Source organism: Mustela lutreola, chromosome 7, assembly GCF_030435805.1.
Source record: "Mustela lutreola isolate mMusLut2 chromosome 7, mMusLut2.pri, whole genome shotgun sequence".
NCBI lineage: Eukaryota > Metazoa > Chordata > Mammalia > Carnivora > Mustelidae > Mustela > Mustela lutreola.
In genome coordinates this window covers 151,392,906-151,416,639 of record NC_081296.1, presented here as the reverse complement: position 1 = coordinate 151,416,639, position 23,734 = coordinate 151,392,906, and the positions used below count along the sequence as shown (strand labels likewise).

General features: G+C 51.8%; 1 protein-coding gene across 1 annotated transcript in view; it reads right to left on the bottom strand.

Moving 5' to 3' along the window:
- The window catches only part of TDRD9 (tudor domain containing 9), an 83,396-nt gene that overhangs the window by 30,293 nt on the left and 29,369 nt on the right, over window positions 1-23,734 (bottom strand). The window contains exons 8-22 of the mRNA XM_059183284.1: window positions 20,204-20,268; window positions 17,831-17,885; window positions 17,591-17,675; window positions 16,252-16,309; window positions 13,974-14,078; window positions 10,900-10,997; window positions 10,111-10,242; window positions 9,074-9,239; window positions 8,927-8,990; window positions 8,787-8,850; window positions 8,455-8,499; window positions 7,722-7,775; window positions 6,308-6,424; window positions 5,216-5,323; window positions 3,191-3,291 (exon numbers count right to left, since the gene is read on the bottom strand). Of these exons, the coding sequence (XP_059039267.1) occupies window positions 3,191-3,291; window positions 5,216-5,323; window positions 6,308-6,424; window positions 7,722-7,775; window positions 8,455-8,499; window positions 8,787-8,850; window positions 8,927-8,990; window positions 9,074-9,239; window positions 10,111-10,242; window positions 10,900-10,997; window positions 13,974-14,078; window positions 16,252-16,309; window positions 17,591-17,675; window positions 17,831-17,885; window positions 20,204-20,268 (1,317 nt within the window). The remainder of the gene's footprint in view (window positions 1-3,190; window positions 3,292-5,215; window positions 5,324-6,307; window positions 6,425-7,721; window positions 7,776-8,454; window positions 8,500-8,786; window positions 8,851-8,926; window positions 8,991-9,073; window positions 9,240-10,110; window positions 10,243-10,899; window positions 10,998-13,973; window positions 14,079-16,251; window positions 16,310-17,590; window positions 17,676-17,830; window positions 17,886-20,203; window positions 20,269-23,734) is intronic.

The window sequence follows — 23,734 nt, the reverse complement described above, 5'->3', positions numbered from 1 at the left end:
AGACTAGATGGAAATTTTTAGCTCCGCCTCCCCTTGAAACACCAGTAATTCTGCATTCTATAATTAACCAAGAAGGGTTTCCCCAATTGAAATTACTTAAGAGAAATGAAAATTACAATGATGCACCATTGGAGTAAAACCAGGGACCAGCCTTCTACAAATGAGGGTAACGCAGAATAAACCCCAACACTAATGAGATTTTCAGCTACAGAATCTTAATTCTCAAAATGAAGGAAGACAGCTTTTTGAGTTCTGGGGGGTTTTCTACTTTACTGTAAAATAAAACACAGTAAGATAAAAGCACAAAGTGAGGTCGGCGATCTCTGTGATCTCCCTCTACAAAGCCCATCGAGTTTACCACCAGTTGTGCTGAAGGCGCCCCACGCCACCACCCCCTCCTGCATCCCTGGGCGCCCCTCCCATCCCTTTCTCTGGGAGACGAGAACCAAGCAGGCACGGGATGTCTGCTGGGCATTTCCCGGTATAAAGAAAGCAAGCTTCAAGTTCACATTTGCTTGTACATGAACGCTCCTGGGTCAAAACATCACACTCACGCCAACAGACCTATGACTCCGACAAGCACCGGCACGGAAATGTGTGCCCTGAGCCCTGGAAAGGACACACCCCGTGTAGAGCGCCCGGCAGGTCAGAGAGGCAGCGCCTAACTCTACGGGCGTGTGCGTCCCTGCGCCTCGCTTCTCTGCAGGGACCTAGGGCTCTCCTCTGCCCTCCTAAACCTGCCCCCTGGTGGACGCTCTGCTGAGCACGCGTACCTTCCCCCAGGTCTGTGCCCAGCTCGCTCACACGCCCCCACCCCGTCATGTCCGCCTTCTCTAGAGGGCTCCTGAGCCCCTCCTAAGAAGCAGCTTCTATCGCACTCAACACCCCGCTTCCCTAACGCTCAGCTTGCAGCAGAACCCCGAAGTCCCACTGGGACCCCCCATACCTCCCCGTCCCCCCCTCGGGAGTGGGTCCTCCCAGCCCTTCTCTGGACAATGCAATCTCGAAGACCTGCCCTCCTGGGCCCTCCTCTCTTCTTTGTCCTGCACAGGCCATCAACAGCGAAACCCAAGAGAGCTTGGTCTCACCTGTCACCTCCTTTGTTTCCAATGTTGCCTCTGGTTTAGGTGACCACGTCATTTAGGTAACTGATCATTCCCTGACCAAGTGCCACAAAACAGCGCAGCTCGGAACACTCAAGGGTCTCCACACACCCCTCTACTCGTGCCCATACTGATCAGGCAGCCACGAAGGACCACCCAGCACACAGCACCTGGTCCCCCACCACACAGACCTAACACAAAGCCAGCCACTGGCATAAAGGCCTCGGCCGTGCCTTGCACACACCCCACACTCTCTGAAGTCCCGACTGGGCTTACACTGGGCTCCTACAGGGTCAGCACCCCCTCCTGCCCTGCCAGCCCCTCTGCTATCCACCTCACACACCTTCTTAGGAAGTCCTAGTGAATGCTACTGCTCCTGAGGCCCAGAAAGAAGGTCCTCTGACCACCTGGGCCTCTTCCATGACATTTCATGACAAGCCATTGTCTACAGAACCCCACAACTGGGTTGAAACTTTATATGGGAGGAAACGGTACATCCCTATACTTGCTACCTGTGCTCGGATGCCCTTCACACCTGACACAGGCTCCCTGCTCCCGGGGGCCCTGCATGGTCCCAGAAGGAACACAGCCTTTACTCCATCCAACAGTGACCCACGTCACTGCCTCTGAACACTCGGTGTGTGAGAACTGCTCCTGGCACACCCGGAAGAACACCGCTCCTTCTCCAGGGAGCTGCCAGGACATCGCCGCGGTGACTAAAAAGCCAGAAAATACAAGGAACCATGCAAAATAAAATCGAAATCCCTCCAACAAAGGCTTAGACAGGAAGCATGTGAAACAAACACAGAACCCACCCCGAGATGCAGATCTGCAAGAGACCAGACTGCCAGCCCCTCGAGCCATCAGAGGGCGCCCGCCGTGATAGGAACCTCAGCAACCCAGCAGACAGACTTGCAGCATTCAAGAAAGAGAACTTCACCATAAGTCCAGTGTCAAAGAAGTGATTTTGTAAATGTGATTAAGAACTTCCATGTAGGGGCGCCTGGGTGGTTCAGTGGGGTAAAGCCTCTGCCTTCAGCTCAGGTTATGGTCTCAGGGTCCTGGGATCGAGCCCCACATTGGGCTCTGCTTGGCAGGGAGCCTGCTTCCTCCTCTCTCTGCCTGCCTCTCTGCCTACTTGTGATCTCTGTCAAATAAATAAATAAAATCTTAAAAAAACAAAAGAATTTCCATGTAATCTGTATTAGGATATTTGAAAAAACTAGAGACATTACAAGCTTAATTAGTTCAATCGGTAACGGTTGTTAAAAGAACTTAGGAAGACTTCCTCAGGCTATGACTTTGCCGTGCGAGCACACACAGGGCCAGGGAAACACATGCAGCTTACCAAGAACATCAAATATTAAATCATAGGAACAGAACTTAAAATGTCTAAGGAAATTAACCCAAATAGAAAAGGGACTGAACATGCTCTGGGTGCATTACTGGACATCGGTCCAGACCAGAGTGCACGTGTTTCTTACCCCCTAGATTTACAAAGTTTTATAAGTGAAATAGTTTATAGAACATCAGAAGAAAGTTTCTAACTGAAAACTAAAATTCAATTTAAAACTGTAAACAGTCCTTTCTGCACATCAGCAACCCCTCTTGGAAATAAAAATTCAAAGTGATACTTCCAAACATGCCGTCTCGTCTCCTGTATCTGCGACTAAAACACGTGCGATACGACCGGGTTTTCGCAGGAGCTGTCTTCCAGAAATGCGAGCAGATAAACCCTACTCTGGGGCGTCTCTGTGACCAACAAAGTGACATCTCGCTAGGGACACCCCATGAAAACCTAAGGACAGGCTCACACTCCAAGCGCCTGCCGCAGCACCAGACGGCACCACCGAGCCTTCCTGGTATCAGACCACCAAGCTCCCAGCTCCTCTAGGAGCTCCCCTGGTTGAAAAAGAGGATACATCAGTGCGGACAAGATAAACGCAAGCTGTGTTCCGAGGCCATGCGGAGTGGCCCGGACAGGGACCCATCTCCACAAGCACTCGGTGTTAAGATTTAGTTACTGCAAACACTGAACACGTGATGGCCCTTTCATAATGGCAGCTGCTAAGAAACACGCGACTTACTTTGCACCGTCAAAGACAATGGATCTGACTTGACCACACTGTCGGAAGAGAGACTGCAGCTGTTTGTAGTAGAGAAATCCGTAGGGCGGGATGTGCTTCAGCTGTAACACACGGGGCAGTTCATCAGAGCAGGCGTCGCAGTGAACACAGAACACAACAGTGAACCCAACAGTTACAGTGTCCGTGAGCTAACGCGGCTGCACATTAGCTCACAAAAATGAAATTCACGGTCTGTAACCGTAAGACGTAGACTCTGTGGTTAGGTATGGTAAATGACTGATGACTTTTACATTATAACTAAATTTTAATGACAAGTATATGTTAAATAAAAGGTCATTCTTTCTCTGTTAAAATAATCCAAAATCCAACACAGAAAAACTAAGCTGTGTTTTATTCGACTTTCAAGTAAGCAAGCTAACTAAATGCATGTCTTTAAAAGATTCTTTCTACGGAAGGAGTAGGAGCTCTGTGGGGAGCGCAGCACAGGTTAGGGACGGGGCGCGCCCACCACCACAGCCGGAAATGCAGCGCACTGAGCCGGGGCAGATGCCTCCCACCCCGCAAGGCTCACTCCCCCCCTTCTGTCCCGGTGACTCGGTGACTCGTTTCCAGGCTTTGGCAGAACATCTGAGGCCCTGCCCCCTGCCACTAGTCCTGCTTGTCTCAGGACCCACCCCGGCCCCATGAGAGAGGCTCTGAGCTGTCTTGGCGAGTCTCCTGAGGCAAAGGACGGAGTCGCCCTGGGACTCAACCACCCGTAAATAAGCTGATGGTAAACCCCACCTCGCCCCACCTCGAGGGGTCAGTGAGAGGCTCAGAGAAGCACATCACAAAGGGCATCTCAGGCAAGTGCAGGGTCAGTACCAGCTCCAGTCTGGCTTCCACTCACGGGGAAGACAAGTTTGTAGCCCCCAAAGTGCCTAGCAAGCAGGCGGCCTCGTGGATGAGGGAGACAAGCATGGCTCCAGGTCTGATTCCAGGTCTGATTCTCCAGGAGAATCCTCAGGCTCCTTCTCCAGCGGCACAGCGCAGCAGAGAGCACCACGAGGGCTTCGAGGAAGCCAAGCAAAGGAGCCTGGTTGGCCCTGAAGGTCACAGGGCAGGGTCCCCAGCAGGCCCTGAAGGTCACAGGGCAGGGTCCCCAGCAGCGATACAAGGCCAACGACCACCTTGTAAACGAAACCCCCGCCCCTGGATATGAGGCGCATCTCCGCGGCTGGTCTCCAGCCTGAGCGCCGGCAGCTTCGAGGCTCTTCGAAGATCTGCACAGTGCGCGGGTCATCGGCGACCCCCGACCCGCGCACCCATCTCTTCGGGAACCGTGGGCACTTCCACAACAGCAGGGAAAGCTGGCACACGGGGCACTTACTGCACGCCAGCCAGTCTGCCGAGGGCCTCCCCCTGCCGCTGTCAGGGACACCGAGGGAACCGAGAAGGCGGACAGAAGCGCAGGCCCCACACGCTTCGTCCTGGGTGTGTGTCCTGAGGTCGCCGTGCGCTCAGGTGTAAACGAACACCTGTGACGGGTCAGAGTCACTGAAAATACATGTTCTCTGAATACTCCATTCCATGCCATTCCTTCTAGTCTAGACTCTGGGGCACGGAGCCCTCACATATGAATTTAAAAATACCCGCTCTCTAGCTGATTCTACTAGAATACGTTCAAGCCTGGGGATGACAGTTTAAATCCCAGTACAAAGCTGCCAACCAGTAACACTGTACTTTGTGTGAAAGGAAATTGCTAGCTCAAAGTTCTTAAACTTAGGGAGAAGTGTCCTAAATCCTTCAAAACAGCACATGATCAATCAACATTGGTCATAAATATATAATTTCTCAAGGCTTTCTTTCAAGGGCAGGTCTGCAAAATAGGAAGCCAGAGTGAGGAGCAAGTAGATGTCTGTGAAAAGGTCAGATGAGCCATAATATTCACTTTAGGGGAAAAAAAATCCACCAGGTCCCTGTAAAAGTGGGAGCCCCGGGAAGGATATGGCACCCGCGGCAGCCACACAGAAGGGGAGCCCCTACCACGACAGTGGTCTTCGGGTCTTTGCCAGCCAGCTCCCTCACCGCCATCTCTTCGTCAGGCTGCCCAAACGCGAAGTAATTGGGGTAGAAAGCGCCGGCCAACACCACCTGGGGGAGGAGCAGACTTTCATGAAGCGGCAACATGACTCGTGGGTCTGTCTCCGCGAACTGCTGGCCTCTTCCCAGAACAACGTCACGAACATCTGGAAGCTGAGGAGGATTTGTATTAAGACACTAGAGCTTCCACAAATCAAGTGGAAAGTCACGATTCTGATTATCTCACCGTCACCAACAGAAGCACTCCGGACACGTCCTCCTCGAGGAGCCTGTCTCCAAGGGAAGCTTAGGAAGCAGCGGAGAGCTGAGTGAGGGCGCGAGTGACGGCACGCGCTCTCCCACTCCCTCCCTATGTGACACACACTCACCTCTGCGGGCCGGCGCCTCCCCAGACCCGAGCCCCCAGTGCGCACTTCCACACGGCCCTCTGCGGACAGCCCCTCCTCCGTCAAAACCCCCCAGCACATACACTCAGGGAGGACTCTCCCCAGCCGCAAAGCAACTTGACATCCAGAAAACACCGTCCTCCAGCACCGCTTCGTTCATAGACACCCGCCTGCGACCCAATGCTGCCTGCTACTGTGGACAGACGGGGTCCTGCTCGGAACCCAGAAGCAGAAGCCCTTCATGGGACGTGCTTCCCTCTACACAATCCCTATAAGGTCCCGTCCAACAAGCTGGCCTGATCCCACCCTCTAAAGTTAGTATTTCCAGTGTAAGAGAAGAGCTACATAATGCTGAGTTATGTTAAGAACATTTTTAGTATCTTAAAAGCCAAAATGCAAGGACATGTCCTAAAGCGCATCAGCAGCTGGTGGGCTCCAGAACGCACCCCTGCGGACAGCACTGGGCTAGAGGGCCAGCTCCGAGACGTGCGGAACTTGAACTATGCTCTCCCCCAACACAGCGTGAACATCATGGGCCTAAGATCTCTCGAGGCCCGATTCGCATCGGAAAGAAGCACGGGCACTCTCTCCCCCACGGCGGCCGGCGAAGAGAAAGGACAAGAACAGGCGTCCGGCGGCCCCAGCGCACCTGCAGGATGAACCGCTGCTTGTACGTGTGCTCCTGGTCCATGACGGGCCGCCGGGGCTCAACGTGCATGTTGAACTGGGAGACCCTGTTCTTCAGCTCTTCATACAACTCGGCCACCTAAGGAAACACGCCGAAATGGGACATCTCAAAGGCCTCGTGCCACGCAGAGCAATGAACACACTGGAAAACAAGTGCACGATGGGGAAGACACACGTTTACAGGATTAAACACTGCATTTATTAAGAGTCATCTTATTACAGGTGGATGAGTAAGGAATGGAAAGGACCTGGGTGCCTGGGGGGCTCAGTCAGCGAAGCGTCTGCCTCCAGCTCGGGGCATGATCTCAGGGCCGAGGATCGAGTCCCATGTCAGGCTCCTTGCTCAGCTCCCTTTCCCACTCCCCGCCTGCTTGTGTTTAACCTGTATCCCTTAGCTCCAATAAACTATAACCCTAAGTAGAAAAGCTTTTCTGAGATCTGAAAGTCCTTCTAGCCAATCACTGAGCCGAGGGTGGTCTCGGGGACCCCCTCAACACACAAATCTAATCAAGAATCTGAGAATCTGAGCGGGCACAAGTCCACAATATTCAGAACGAGCAAATGATTTTATCGCTTTTGAAATTATAAGAACACGTGTACTCTATATCATACTTAAACACGCATATTCATACTGGCTAAAATTAACAAGTCAGGAAATGACAGATGCTGGCGAGGATGCGGAGAAAGGGGAACCCTCCCACACTGTTGGCGGGAATGCAAGCTGGTGCAGCCACTCTGGAAAACAGCATGGAGGTTCCTCAAAAAGTTGAAAATAGAGCTACCCTACCACCCCACAATTGCACTACTGGGTATTTACCTTAAAGATACCAATGTAGTGATCCGAAGGGGCACATGCACCCGAATGCTTACAGCAGCAATGTATTATGCTGAGCGAAATAAGTCAACCGGAGAAAGACAACTATCATATGATCTCCCTGATATGAAGAAGTGGGGATGCAACATGGGGGTTTTGGGGGGCAGGAACGGAATCAATGAAACAAGGTGGGATCGGGAGGGAGACAAACCGTAAGAGACTCTTAATCTCACAAAACAAACTGAGAGTGGCTGGGGGGAGGGGTTATGAACACTGGGGAGGGTTTGTGATATCGCGAGTGCTGTGAAGTGTGTAAACCTGGCAATTCACAGACCTGTACCCCTGGGGCTAGTAATACATTATATGTTAATTTTTAAAATTTTTAAAAAATACATACATTTGCATAAAAAGCAAATAATGCATATTCATGAATTGCATACCATGAAAACTGCAGCAAGAACATGTGCCGTGCTGCGGACACAGACCCACAGGAGGCGGAGAGCTCCCCACCACGCCGCCCAGCCCAGGCCCTGCACAAACACCCACAGAACACACGACTCACCTCTCGGATTCTCTTGATCTGAATGTAATTTAACCGCCCCCAGTCAAGTTCATCCTTTAAATAAAGGCACAACACAACGTTAATGAACAAATTATAGAGAAATGTGGCTACCATAACACATCTACGTCATCAGAATTGTAAGTCAAAAAGAACATGGACACCAACCAGAGAAAAACCATGGCTGACTTTTTAAAAGGAAGCTTTAACCTTAACATAAGTAGCTGTTCTAACGGTACCTCTAGACTTGGCAAATCTAAACACAAAAACCCATCGACAGTCTTTTGGAACTAATCAGTTTAGAAGGAGAGCAAAACCTGACCCAAAAAAAGGGAGGCCTGCATGTTGAATTCTCTAAAACTGAGCTGACAGCACCAAAAGCAAAGGCTTCTCAGCTGGGAACGGATGCCCCGAGGGCCACACCCACAGGCACAAAGCACGGGCAGCTGAGGGGGCTCCTGACCCTACGGAAGACCACGGGGACTCGGAGGCAGAAGGCCAGCCACATAGCCAGCCTCGGCCGCAGGCCCCAAGAGCCGCCTCTGCGAGGGTCCACTGCCAGCAAAGCAGGCTCTTTGCCCTTGGACGGCCTGCTCACTGCTACAGTCTTGCCCTTCTGAGGACAGGCTTGGCGCTCTCCTGTGTCCCCTACAGTGTTCAGGCCAAGAAAAGCACCCCTGGACGGTCTCCCCAGGTCGCGTACCACCGGCCGCAGTGAAGGAAAGAGCCAACCAACCTTCGGGTGCCGCAGCTCTCCGCTCTGCCTGCAAGTCCGCCAAGTCTGAAAACAAACGGACGGACCCATTGCAAAAACAATGCATCATTAGCTGATTAAAAATTGTTAAAGTCTCATTTCAACACATTTTGACCACAGAAAACTTACAAATTTAATTTTTTCCAATCAATTTCATAAAACTGGACCCTCACCCCCATCCACTTCTTCCGACATGGTCTTTCATGTCGGCCGGCAACAAGCCTCACAGTGTTTCAGCAGAGACAGGACGAAGGCAGGAAAATGGACTAACAACCCGAGGCAGGTGTTTCCGCGCTCACACCGAGATTACTTACTTTAAACGCTTCAACGAGTGCAATACAGTCGCTCTTACTATTGCCAGAGAAATTCACCTTGTTCCTACAAGCGGATAAAAAACAGCATCATGCGATACCATTAGAACAAACTGACTTTAAAAAATATGAATTTTACGTACCTGTATCCATCAAGATGCTGCCTAAACGGCATTGCAAAAAAATTCTTCAAAGAAAGAGCTGCCGCTAGCAACAGAAAAACAAAGACGCGGGGAGGTCGTTGGAGTGCTCCACCCCCTTCCAGCAAAGTCCCGTGGGCTCACACTTACCTATAATAAGACATTCGTCCAGACATCCAAATACGTGTCCAAGGACTATGAGTTTACCGAGCTGCTGATTAACGGGAAGCTGGGCTAGAACTCTTCCCAAGAAGGTCAGTTCCCCGTCATGGGGGTTCTCGCCTTCTCTCTGCCCACTCACGGCCAGCGCCCCAACCTTAATGAAATAAATTAGCCCCGTTAGCAAGCACTGATGATTTCTTGCTCCTTTTTCCCTTAAGGCAGGGAGTCTAAACAGGAAATGAAGACCAAATTCTGGTGATTAAGATTCTAAAAGATATCTAAATTGACTTAGGAAAACTTAATGCTACCAAACAGTTCTTTCAATTTGCTCTCAGGAAGTGAGAACACAGCTCATTGTTTCTTAGAGGGGTGGCCCTCCCTCTAAGGGGTGACCCTACCCACACTGTAGCACTCGGCGCCACCATACGGGACCAAACGCCTAACTCCGCACCGTGGTCGCTCACGATGCCACAGTGGGGAGCAACTTCCTTAACGTGACGAAGTATTTCACAGAAACCCACACAGGAATCAAAATAAAGGCAAACGCCAGAGCAGCCCAACTTCGAGACCAACGCCGGGGAGGCAACGCAGTCTCCAGCAAGGGAAGGAGACGGAACTGCAGCGAGCGAGCGCAGAAGCCGACGGGCTGCTCAGACCCTCATCGCGCGTCTGGCGGCAATGACTCCGCCGCGCAGGGAGGTGGATTCCAGAGCGCCCCTCAGCAGCAGCGCACGGGTCTCTCCCCGTGGCACTCGAGGGAACCCTGCGCACAGCCCGCGGGGAGGGGGGACGCCGCGGAAGGCTGGGAGCCTCGAACCTCGCAGGACAGCTAACAAACCTGGAGCAGACAGCACGTGTGGAGTCTGTAACCACCAAGCGGCATCACAACACGTGCTTTTCCCAGCAAAGGCCTACCGTTTACGACAACCAAAATACTTTAAAGATCTCCACATCACAAAACTTCTAAAATTTATCCGACAAAATCTTAGCTTTTCCCAACACCGACGTACATCAGACAGACGTACCTCCTTTAGCAGAAGGATGGTTCGCTCGATGTCACTCAGACTCGGCGGAGAAAGGGCAGTTGCCAGCAGAGCTCTTGGTTCCCCCATGTCCAACAATTTCACTTTCAATATTGTGCTTCCTAAGGGACAACGCTGAAAAGAGCAAAATTGAGAAATAATAAAGTAACAAAGTAATTAACCTGCCCTCATGACCTCAGACCCAGCAGCAGAAGAGAGGGGGAGAGAAACGTCAAGAAACACCGAAGATGGAGAGAGAGGGGACGAGAGAAGAAGGGCGGGAGAGAGACAGGAGGAGCCGACAGACAGGGCGGGAGAGCCCTGAGTGGGAAGGGAGGGAGGGAGAGAGGGAGACAGACCGATGGGGGAGGGGGAGGGAGGGAGAGACGGGGAGAGTAGAGCGGAGAGAGGCGGGGCGGGGCGAAGAGAAACGGGAAGAAGTGGGGAGAGAAAAGGCAGAGAAAGACGAAGCAGAGGAGGACGGAGAGAGGAGAGACGCGTCCGAGGAAAGGCAGCCAGCAGCCACCCTGACCCCACGCCCGTGGGCTGTACGGGGCTGTGGAGCCCAGGAGGAGCCACCCCTCCCATGAGAAACGGAACCTGCAGTGGGAAGGCCTAGCATAGTGCCCCGGGGGCTAAGGGCGTGGCCAGCCAGCACCGAGATTAGAGACCGGTTTGGTCACGTGACTTTTCTGGAGTCAAAATTATAGAACACCTAAGGTTATATTACTTAGACGATTCCGTAAAGCTCTGTCTACAAAAAATAAACTTTGCAAATGACCAGAGTATTACCAGCATCTCCGGAACGACGTGGTCGGGGATGGAGCTGTCCCAGAAATCCTTGTGGATCAGCCGGTAACAGTACCCTTTGGATACTCGCCCCGCGCGGCCTGCAAAGGGGACGCATCCACGCACCATGTGACATGAATCACTTAACATTAGCCTAAATATGTAAGAATAACGACTAAATATTAAAGAAAACCTCTGTTATCTCCTAGCAGACCAGGTCAGGTAGCACTTTGGAATAAATCGGCGTCACAAGGCCTCCTACGGGAAGACTGAGTGCGGATGTCAACTCTACAGCGTAAGATCCAACGCGTATCTTTAAACCAGCATTGGTTCCGATATGCAATGGAAATCATAACATCTCAAATACAAGACGCTTCCTTCCAATGCAAAGGTCATAGTAAGTCCAAGCTGGAGGGAGCGGGTGCAGCCCCCCACCCCCGAGTGGCAGGGCTGGGCTGTGCCCTGGGCTCTCCGCCGGAGCAACGGCAACCGTCACGACAGCTGCTTCACACGAGATGAGGGATCCCAGCCACACAGCTCAGAGCCAGGCCTGGCCCTCACACGCCACCATTCCATGACCCTTCTCTTACCGTTGTATCGCTTATGGAGTAAAAACTCCTTTATCCCAAAACATACTAAAATCTGCCAAGGAGACAAAACGGGGTCAGGGGGAGGGGTGTCCCGAATAAATCTCCGGCTTGAAAAAATGGGGCAGCGCAGAAAGGCGCTTTCCCTCCCCACGTGGAGTGTGAAAAGATGGAGGGGGCGTGTGCACTCCTGCCCCCCTCTATCGGGGTAGGTCCCCTCCCCGCCCGGGAGCTCGAGGGGAGAGCCCAGACTTCAGCACGGCCACCGCCCCCAGCCTGCACCTAGGTGCACACGGCAGGACCCTCTAAGAAGAAAACTGCAAGGTAATGACCAAAAACAAAAGCAAAACAACTCCTAGAACCAATTAATGACTTTGGCAAAGTCACAGAATAGAAGACTGACACACAAAAATCTATCACATTTCTACACCTCAGTAATGAACATGTAAAAACCGAAATTAACAATGCAATGCTGGGCACCTGGGGGCTCAGTCAGTCCAGCATCTACCGATGCAGCCCCAAGTCCACGGCCCCTCACGCTCCCTGCCCAGTGGGGCCTCGGCTTCTCCCTCTCCCTCTGCCCCCACCCCCACTCCTGCTCTCTCTCAGATAAATAAATGAAATCTTTTTGTAAAAGGCAATGCCATTTACAATCATCTAGGTAAAATTAAACACTTGGGATCTCTATGCTGGAAACAAGGCATCGATCAGTAAAGACAATGAAGACGACCTCCATACACGGAGATGCACGCACTGTGCTCGCGGCGGGAAGACCCAACAGAACAAACCCGCCCCCCCTTTCTGAACAACCCGACCCACGGGTGTAACACAGCTGCCGGCAAGCTCACAGGACGGTGCTCCTGGAGACCTAGACAAGTGCACTCTAAGATCCATACAGAGGACAAAGTAGAACAACCCCAATGGTCTTGAAAGGAAAAAATAGAGCGGGAGGAACCTGTCACTTTTAGGCGAGTCCCACTTTGAGCGGTGCTGCCGATGGGGAGACGCGCACGTCGGGGTCCCACAGGACGGGCCGCCACAAGCGTGCCCCCGGAACCTCACCAGGTGCAGGAGCCACCGCGTGGGGAAATTCTGTGGTGCTGAAACCAGAGACACGAACCTCACCCCAAACCTCACAGAGTAATTACAAAATGTCATTCAAATGGGTCGCATGCAGCTGGAAGGCTCAGAGCATCAAAGTGGGGGAGCCCCTGGCACGCCGAGACGAGGGGCTCCGGGCTGGGCGCCCCGTGCACACGCCACGGCCGAGCACTGGAAGGCTCTGTGAACTCAGCCTGCAGCTTCTCGGAGGACAAAGAATTTTTATTATAGAAATTTCGAACACACAGAAAAGCAGACCAAAGCCAAAAATCCTATAACCTCCAGACTTCCCCAACGACAATCCCTTCCACATCTCCACGTGTTTATTTCTAGTCATGTCTTCTGCGCACGGGTTTTCGTCCGGGGGGGCAGTTCTGGGTGGGGAGGGGTGTACCTCCACTTGCGGCTTTCCCACGGTGCCCCAGCAGAAGCTGCTCCTGCCCAGAGGAAGGGGCTGCCCGATCACTCGGTCTCGCCCCCTCTGGGCGCGCCTTCCCAGGGGTGGCAGCAGGGGCGCAGGTTCCCGACGCAGCCGTAGCCCCCCGCTGTCCGCGGGCTAGGGCAGCCCAGACGGCTGCTCCTCTGGGTCTCAGCTGTGCCACTGAACACGAGGATGTCAGCCCGGACTACGTCACAGCGGGACGAGGGCCGAACGGGGTCACATCAAACACTCCGAACCGTGCCTGGCGCCTGGTAAGCACTCAGTAACTGTCCCTCTCCTCCGTCTGTGACGCAGAAGCGTCACTGCCCCACAGATATTTGGGGCTGGCCCACCACCCACCCTCCCGGGAAGTTCTCCAACAAAACACAAGCCACTGCTCAGTCCCTGCCAAGAACTCTGTCCCCTGGGGCCCGCCCCCCCAGGTGACAGTAGCAGCCTGTCCAAGTGCATCACAGCTGCACGTCCACTGTGGCTAAAGCCCTCCCGCCCCAGACCGACAGATGTGTCCGCACCCTCGGCCCCCAGGGAAGCAGCACGCACACGCCACAGCAGACGCCGAGCACGCTGCGGAACTGTTTTAGGAAAAACATCCCGAGAAGGATCGAAACTTGGAGAGAAGTCAAAGGAAGGATTCCCAGAAGTTCATTAAAAATTATAAAAACTAACTCAGTCTCCATAAGTCTTCCCCAAACACTTTTGCATTCGCTCCAAAAACCAGTAGTGCTGGGATGAGCAGATGCTTCTCCGCTCGTACAAGCCCTGGCACCTCATTCCAAGGACGAACAGAGAGCCGCGGGTTTAGAGGAGGAGTCTGACGCGCTGTTACTGTCCTTAAAAGTTAGAACCAGTTTCAAGAAAGTGTCAGCGTAAGAGTGAAAAGAACAAATACCAAACACGTTCAAAGACGCGGGAATGTGCCCCCATTCGTTTGAGCGCGAACACCTTACCTTTCCTCTGGTCGCAGCTGGTTTTGGAGGCCCAACTCAACCGCAGACTCTGATAATTCGTATCTTCGTCGCAAACCAGAGTTCTAGTCAAACAAAAATCTATAACTGTCATTTAAAAAAAGGAATGTAAACACCAGGCTGACAGAGAGCGCGACATCATCACAATGCACAGTGAGAAAGCAACACGAAACGCGCGTCTACGGAAGCCTCTGGAAATGCGTGGGCCACTCCCACCACCCAGGCTCACGTTTTCCTCTAGGGACTGGGAGCCTTCAGACAGAAAGGACGAGAGCCCCGTGGACCCAGCGCGCCATGCAAGAGCCCGTGTAGATGGCACCCACTAGAGCGTGGCCAGAGGGACCCAGGACGGCAGCGCCAGGGTGCGCGGGCTCAAATCTGGGCCAAAGGGGCAGCTGCTCAGCTTCTCGGGCTTCAGTGTCCTCATCTGTGACACCCAACTGATGGAAGCCCCTCCAAGGCCCCCCGGCCACAGCCTCCGGGCCCTGACGGTCTCCAGCTGCCGTCCAACTCCCGCTGGTCTCCCTGCTCCCCTCGGCAGCAGAACGCCTCGCGAGTGCTGCCCTCGTGGCCTCCGATGCCCTCTCCTCCCGCCCTCTGGGACCTCCAGCAGAACTGCTCTGACCAAGGTCACCAATGACACGCATGTTGCTAAATCCAGAGCCAATTTCCCGTCTTCTTCAGACTCGACCCATCATCAGCACGACATGCTTGTCCCTCCTGTCTTCCTCACAACCTTCTGATCTGGTTTCCAGGACTTCGCTGGCCGCCCCCCACCCCCCCGCAGCGGCTCATTCCTGCCCACCCTGAGACGCCAGCAACGCCTTCCCCATGGGCACTCGCTGGGGAGCACGGCCTCCATGGCCCGCTGGCCTCTAGGCCACACGGCCCACTGCTCTGGACATGCAAGAGCTGTCCCCACCTTACATCTGTGTCTCCGGCAGCCCAGCAGACCCCCCCGGCACACCTCCCACCATCGCACTGCAAAACACCACCGCTTCCTGCCCTCACCAGTCCTACCCTCCTCACGCAACGCCCCCCCACCCCTCTGCCCCAGTGTAGTCTGTCCCTTGATGAACTGGAGACGATGTCGTGCCTACGCTCAGAACTCACTCACATGCCCTAGAAGGCCTCGCACAACCTGGTAGCCCATCGCTTTATCTCCCTGACCTCTTCCCCAACCGCGTCCTTCCGGCTCACCTGGTGCGGCTCTCCCGGCCTCCCTGCTTCCTGCACTTGCTGGCGGACTTTGCACACTCTGTTCCTCCTACGAACACTCTCCCTCAAACCTCCACCCCTTCCCCGGCCACTCCATCCACAACTTCAGTCGCCTTTCCCTGCTGCTCCCTGCACCCCCATACACCATCAGCTCACGTCCTACACGTCTGTTTTGTCTTTCAATTACCCACCCCTGAAGCTATCTGAGAACAAAGACTCTTTGCCTGTTTACTATTTCTCCAGCACCTAGAATCATCCCTGGCACAGGGACAAGACACAGTCACTCCCCCAAGTTCACGTGTTTATCTGTCCAGGCACACCGTCTTCTACAAACGTCCTGCTTCTCTTCAAACCCGCTCCCTAAGCCCAAACCACGTCTTTCCATGGCTCATTCCTCATTCAACTCAAGTCTTGTTCAAATACAACTTCCTTAGCCAGGTGTTCCCATACCACGCTGTCTCCAACATCATTTTTCCCAACAGCTGGAACCCTCTGTCTGATGTACTGTCCGGCCAGCTGTCCCTGCAGTGACACCTGTCAGCCTGGGAACCGGCCGTCTCTCCCATGAGAGAGGGCCACCATGAGACAGGGCTGCGGCTTATCCAGCCCTGCCCCTCCAGCCTGGAGACGGCGCCTGGCACCCGTCAGCCTTCCAACTAGGAATTAAGGAACTTAGAAAAAGAAGTCATCGAGGACCCAGACGGAGAATACCGCATCAGGAGTGGTTTCCCTCCGAGCGGACACGGTAACCCACGAAGCTAACCTGAGTGACCGAGATCAGCCAAGCTCCTGCCCACACCCGCCCTCCAGCCACAGAGCCCCACCTGGGGCAGCCCCAGGCCCTCCTGCCCATTAAGAGCCTCAAAATGCCCGCAAGGAGGAGACGTGGTGAGGTCTAAGCACAGAGAAACTGTACGAGCCTCCTTTTCTCAAGTCTCTCTTCCGAAGAGGGGAAGAGACGGGCAGGAGGACGACGAACCCGAGGGGCAGATGCGCCACAAACACTACAGCGACCCTCTGCGCCAGACGTGGGGCGCCTTACCGTATTTGACATCCGGAACTGTGACGGAGCTCTCTGCGATGTTGGTGGACAGGATAATCTATCAAACATCAAAAACAAAGCATCTGACATTCCTACTGTCTACGGGAAACATTAGTCAAAGAAAAAAAAAAGCTCAAAAATTATCCAAAAGCTTTTTAATGTAAACACTGGACTCCAGTTTTTAAATTAATAGTTCTTCTATTTTCAACAAGCTACACGGCTCAAGGGGTCAGGAGAAGGGCGGAGGGACTTGGAGCAGGGCGGCCCCAGCTCTGCCCTACACCGGGCTGCGCCGCTGGGCCAGGTGCTTACCTCGCGGTTCCCAGACACCCTGAGCACGGAACGACGCTGCCGCCGCCTGCCCCAACAAGGTTGTTGTGACCATCACAGGACTTATCAAGGGCAAAGTGCTTAGAACTGCTGCTGGCTCAAACCGTGATCAACAAACAGATCCACCTCCTCGTACGGCTCGCACGCGGGCACTGCACCACTACGGGGGTGTCAGTCCGGACACACCCTCCTCCCATTCAGCATCTGAACGCTCCGGCATTCACCAATTAAAGTCTCAGAGAGGCGATCTGCTCACAGTCCCATGACAACAGATGACGGGGCCCTGGCTCTGTCCAGCTCTCTGTCCACGTCCACACACGCCACCCCTCTCCCCGATGTGATCCCGCACGCACAAAGCCCAGCACCACAGCAGTGCTTTAGAACAACAGGCAAGAAGCCAGGCAAAGACAGCTGCCCCATACCTGAGACATGGGACTGCAGGGGTGCTGGGACTGCCCCGAGGCCAAAAGCACAACCAAGCTGACACACAGACGCAGGGCTGGGCCTGTGACCACACCGGGACGCCAGGCCAGGTCCCGGCTACCCAGAGTCAGGACTCCTGTACTGGACACAAGGGGGCTGAACGGTGCACGCGACGTTCCTGACCATCTCGGGCAACTCTAGGAGGGCTGGGCTAAGACACTGCCATGGTGCACACGTAACTAGAGAGTAAAGAAATCTTCTTTATCCAGGACTGAGAATGTGGGTCCTAACCAAAGTTGCCAGAGCAGTCCCACAGCTTGAGAAAGAGCAGCAAGTAAAAGGCATCAAAATCCACCAGCAACAATGCCCAAAAGTTGAGGAAACTTAACAATGTCAGCAACCGACTCACAAAATGAAGACAAAATTAAACAACATACCTGGCTCATCAGGCACTTAGCTGCTGAGCGGGCAACCACCAGCGACAGGACACAGGGTACAAGTCAGTGCGAACGTGAGCGCTCGCCGCTGGCACAGGCTCTAAGGAAAATGTACCTGAAGTGCTTGCAACTTGCCTCCCGGTTCCTACCTTTCTGTACCCAGGAACTGGGCTTAAAAACACATTATTCTGTTCTTCTAGAGTCACGCTTGAGTGGAGTGGGTAGACCTGTAACCTGGGGACAGATTAACGAGGTAAAATGTCCATGAAGAGTAGATGCACGTGAGAACACACCAAAATGACGGACGTCGCGGAGACAACCAGAATTCTTCAAGGCAGAAGCGATGCGATAGCGTATCGGAAAAACAAAGCTGCATCATGCGAACCCACCTTTTGTGAACCATGTTTGTGAGAAGCTCGTGCATGTAGTTGATCTCACCCAGGCCTAGGGAAGAAAGGAAACTGGAGGAGCATGTATTTATTACAAAACACCGAAAAACAAAAACGCCAACAACAGAAAAAACCTTTAAATTAATATGACATCTTTTGCAAAAAAGGCCCAACCAATTCATCTTATTTGGCTTTTTTATACTCTTTGCCCAGTGACGTCACAATTATAAATAAACTGTACAATGACACTGACCACTAGTAACTCAAAAACACTGGGAAAACCCCACATTCTTCCAGTGTTTCACTTTCCACAGCAGAGCCTGCCTGCAAGTCCGGCCACCTGAACAATTTTACATGTCTTTTTTATTCCCCACTGACTTTTCCAAATTTCCTACGATAAACATGCAACATTTTACAACCAAAAAAAATAGTTTTTTAAAGTCTTGGTCCCAGAGATATGCTAAGTTATTTTCATTATGTTTAAGTAACATCTATAAACCGGGGCACGTGGGTGGCTCAGTTAAGCATCTGCCTTTGGCTCAGGTCATGATCCCAGGGTCCTGGGATCGAGCCCTGCGTCGCGCTCCCTGCGCATTGGGAGGCCTGCTTCTCCCTCTCCCACTCCCCCTGCTTGTGTTCCCTCTCTCGCTTTGTCTCTGTCAAATAAATGAATAAAATCTTTAAAAAAAAAAAAAAAGAAAGAAAGAAATGTCTATTGATAACGTAAAACTTCCACGTGCTTTTCCGTCATCCTGAATTATCAACTCTAGAATGGATTGAACTGTGTCCCCCCCCACCCAGAGACGTTCAAGTCCCAGCCCCAGTACCTGAGAACATGGTTTTATTTCCAAACAGTCTCACTGCAGACATAATGAGCTAAGGTGAGATCATACCGCAGAAGACAGGCACTCACTCCAGAATGACTAGTGTTCCCGTCAGAGGGAGCGAGAGACAGGCGCGTCGCATGCGCACCACGCTAACAAGGGAGGCGGGACAGGCGGGATGCCGGGAAGGGAGGGCGGCTGGCCACCAGGAGCCGGCAGAGGCAAGGGAGGGCAGTACCCAGAGCCCCAGAGGGAGCAGGGCCCTGCCAACAGCCTGATTTTGGACTCCTCGTCTCCAGAACAGTAAGAGAATAATTTTGTAGTTTGAAGATGTACAGTTTGTAGCCCTTTGTCACAGCAGCCCTACAGAACAAGTACCATTCCAGAAAGATCATAATGAAATAAACATATTCCAAACCTGCATTCACATAAACACAGGACAGCCAAGTGAACTGTGAAAGATCATTTGTTAACATTTTACATTTTCTGCAGACAATATGTAGCACGTACAAGGGATTCACCTCACTCTGAGGTATCCTTGGGCTCAAACCTCCGTGGCTCTGCTCTGATCGGCCTCCCCTGACCGCTGTTAATGCGCGCAGCAGGCTGCAACAAACGCTTACTGGGGTGAATACAACTCCAGCCCACGGTCAGCCAGTGGCTGCTTCCTGGGGACAAAACTAATCCAGATCAACTAAGCAAGACAGGACCCAAGCTGTAAGCTCAAATGCTATACCGCAAAATTAAGAGTTAATTATTTTTATTCAGGTTTTTGTTCTCCGAATCTACCAGCACAAATACTCGCATGCTCTCTATTACCTTTGGCAGCAAAAAAAAAGTGAATTATTGTCATGTTTCACCAAACGATACCACTTGATTAAGAAAAATCAAAAACATCATTTTGGGGCACATGGGTGGCTCATTCAGTTAAGCAATAGCCTTCGGCACAGGTCATGATCCCAGAGTCCCGGGATCAAGTCCCATGTCAGGACTGCAGCTCCATGGGGGTTCTGCCTCGCCCACACAACTTCTCCCCACTCATGCTCTCTCTCTCTCCCTCTTAAATAAATAAAATCTTTATAAAAAAATTTTTTTAAAACGTCATTTTGAAAAATTGACAATTTAACATAAATTAATCTTTTCGGATATCTGAGGGCATTTTCTCAAATACCAAGAACAGGACAGAAGGACCCTCCCGAGGACTCCTGTGGTGTCCCAGTGACCGTGCTCTCGCTCAGACAGCTTCGGACGTACACCGATGGCCGCTGCACCTCGCACTTATACATGGAACAGTCAGTTTAAGAAAGCCAATCACTACACTGAAAATTGTGAAGGGGGAAAGACTACCTTCAAAAACCCAAACTCTTCGTGACCAAGCGCTTTAGCAACATGAAGTGAGAGCTCCAACCGCAAGTCGCAGCTGTTCGAGTTCTCGGGGTCCAGGAACCACTAAACTCACACGGCGAGTACCACGTTTCACAGTACGGGCTGGGCGCGCGCAGCCTCCATCCGGGACACGGCACCCCCAGGCCGCAGGTGTGGCGCTCACCTGGCAGGAACACCAGCACGCTGCTCCGCTCCAACACAAACTGGGCCCCCGACCAGGTCTTGCTCCTGTTGCAAACAGGAAGGCACAAACACGTTAGTCCCGGGAGCACAGCCACGGCTGGCCCGAGCCCCAGCAGGCCCAGGCTCTGATCACGAAAATCTCTTACAGATGGTTGCTGTAACGTTCCTTTTCGCATATAAGAAACCACAGAGGCCCCAGGACACGGCCCCACAATCACTAGGGTCCCTAAGGCCCTCAACTCCCAGCTTTCTCCCATAAAGACTCATTATTTGCCACAGTTCCCTTGAAATTTAGCTACTGTAATCCAGATTCTCAAAATACAAAACTTTAAAATCAACTACAAGTAAAACTTAAACTCAAACCACCATCTCACCTTCCTGCTCCCATCAAAATACTTGCTTTGTGTGAAATCAGAACTTCCGTTCTCTGCACCCTGAGCTCTCCTCCTGCAAGCAGGTAAGGTAAGGCGGTAACAAGACAGATAAGGTCCCTGCTCTTTGGAGCTCACATTCTAGCCAGAGAGACAGAGCAGGGATGGGCAAGCACATCAGGTGCCTTGGGTTGAGCGGGCAGACGGCCGGCAGGAAGAGATGGGGGCCAGAGCCGCTGCGTCGCAGTCCGCAGCCCACCCGCACATGTCTTCTCTTCCTCCACAGGTATCGTTCCCAGGCACGGCCTGACTGTTGTTGCTTGGCTCCTCCAAGGGATGATAAAGACTGGGGCGCCTGGGTGGCTCAGTGGGTTAAGCCTCTGCCTTCAGCTCGGGTCATGATCTTAGAGTCCTGGGATCCAGCCCCGCATCGGGCTCTCTGCTCAACAGGGAGCCTGCTTCCCCCTCTCTCTCTGCCTGCCTCTCTGCCTGCTTGTGATCTGTCAAATAAGTAAATAAAATCTTTAAAAAAAAAAAAAAAGTAATGATAAAGACTAGAGTGAAAACTAATAAAATAGAGAAGTAAAACAACAGAGAAAAATCAACAAGAGCCAAACGTGGGTCTCTGAAAAAAAAAAAAAATGAAATGGACAAATCTTTACCTAGTTTGACCAAGAGAAAAAGAGAAGATTCAAAATACCAGACAGAATCAGAAATGAGAGAGGGCATTCCTACTGACTTTACAGAAATGAGAAAGATTACATACAGGAACACTATGGACAGCTGTACACCCACCACGTACACGGCTGACATGAAATGGACACAAACTACTAAAACTGACCCAAGGAAGGAACAATCTGAAGAGATTCACAACCAAGGAAGAGAGATTTCGTTCAAGACTCCCCATAAAGAGGGGCACCTGGGTGGCTCAGTGGGTTAAGCCGCTGCCTTCGGCTCGGGTCATGATCTCAGGGTCCTGGGATCGAGTCCCACATCGGGCTCTCTGCTCAGCGGGGAGCCTGCTTCCCCCTCTATCCGTCCTGCCTCCACTCATGATTTCTCTCTCTCTCTATCTCTCTCTCTCTCACACACACACACACAAACTCTCTCACTCTCAAATAAAATCTTTTTTAAAAAATTATTTTCAAAAATCTAAAGAAACAGAAAAACATCCCATACTGGAAGACTTAACATGGTAATAGTTAAGATGGTAATACTCTCCCCAAACTGACCTACAGACTCTACACAGTCTCCCTCACAGTTCTGCCTTCTCTGGAGAAACGGACACGCTGATTCTAAAATTCACACGGAAATAGAAGAGACTCAGTACAGAGACAACAATCCTCAATAAGAAAAAGTTAGGAAGACCCATACTCCTAATTTCAAAATTACTTCAAAGCACTGGTAATCAAGATAGTGCAGTATTAGCCCAAGGACAGATATACAGATCAACAAAATAGAATTTAGAGTCTAGAAATCAGCCCATACATTTATGGGCAACTCATTTCCAACGAGGGGGCCAGTGCCGTGCAACAGGAAAAGAGGAGTCTTGTCACCAGCAGTGCTGGGACACACGGACAGGACACATGCTAGAGAACGAAGCTGGACTCTCACCTCACACACACGTGAAAATTAACTCAACAACCTCAGACCCAAACAAAAGATCCAAAACTATAAAGCTCTCAGGAGAAAACACAGGATAAATCTTCCTAAGCCTGAACTCGGCAATGGATCTTTAGCTATGTCACCAGAAGTATGAGCAACAAAAGAAAACGTAGACAAATCAGACTTTACCAAAATTAAAAATGTTTTGTGCTTCAAAAGACATCAGCAAGGAAATAAAAACACAATCTACAGAGTGTGAGAAAATATTTGCAAATCATGAATCTGGTAAAGGGCTTGTTCTGGCATATATAAAGATCTCTTATAATTGAATAATAAAAGGATAATCCAATAAAAGATGGACAAAAGACTTATGTCTCTATAAATAAGTATATCTTTAAAGAGGATATACACATGGCCAATAAGCTCGTAAAAAGGATGTGCAACATCATCAGTCATTAGGGAAATGTAAATCAAAACCACGATGCGACACCACCGCACACCCACTAGGAAGGCTTCAAGCAAAGGTCAGAAATCCACCGGGAGAGCTGAGGACATGGAGAAACCAGGCCCCTCCCAAGGTGCTGGCGGGAAAACGATACGGATGCTCCGGAAGCCAGTCTGGCACTTCCTCAAATGCGCACACAGTGACCGTATGACCCAGCAACTCCACTCGTGGGTGCAGACACGCAAGAAGAATGAGCCCGCACGTCCACACAGGTCCCTGCGCATGAGCTTTCTCAGCAGCATCATTCATAAGAGCCAAAGGAGAAAGCCAACCTAACTCGCCATCCGCACACACGCAGCTGAACAAACTGTGGGGTACAGACCCCACCACGGAGTATTACACGTCCATAAAAAGGAGTAAAACACTGACGTGAGCTACAACATGGATGAACCTTGAAAACTTACACTCGGTAAAGAAGTCGGCCACGCAGGACCAGACTCACTCATACGAAGGTCAAGAACAGGGAAACCTACAGAGACAGGGAGTTCTAGTGATGAGCTGGGGGGGCGGGGAAGGGGAAGGATGAGGAAAGAGAGCAAAGGGTCATGGTTTCGTTCTAAGGCGATGCAAACATTCGAGCACGGACTATGGTGCGGGCGCCTGGGCGGCTCCGTCAGCTGAGCGTCCGGCTCTGCGCTTGGATCCGGGTCGTGATCCTGCAGTCTCGAGCCCGAGCCCGCGTCGGGCTCTGCACTCAGGGAGGATATGCTTCAGAGTCTCTCTCCCTCTGCTCCTTTCCCCTGCCTGAGTGCTCTCAAATAAGTAATACATACACAAATAAATTTTTTTTAAAGAATGAAAATAAAGAGATTGCAAAGGTTTTAGAGGCAAAAATAAAAAGCAGGGGCTGTGATCTTAAAACATGACAAAGTAAATCTGAGCCCCGAGCATTAAGCAAGACCAGAAGGGGACAATAGAACGCCGAAGGTCGTCATTCACAGCAGCACGGACAGAAAGCAACAGCCGCAAGCCCAGAAAATAGGGAGCAGCCAAAATCCGGAGCTCGGGCAAAACCAGATGCCGGGGAGGA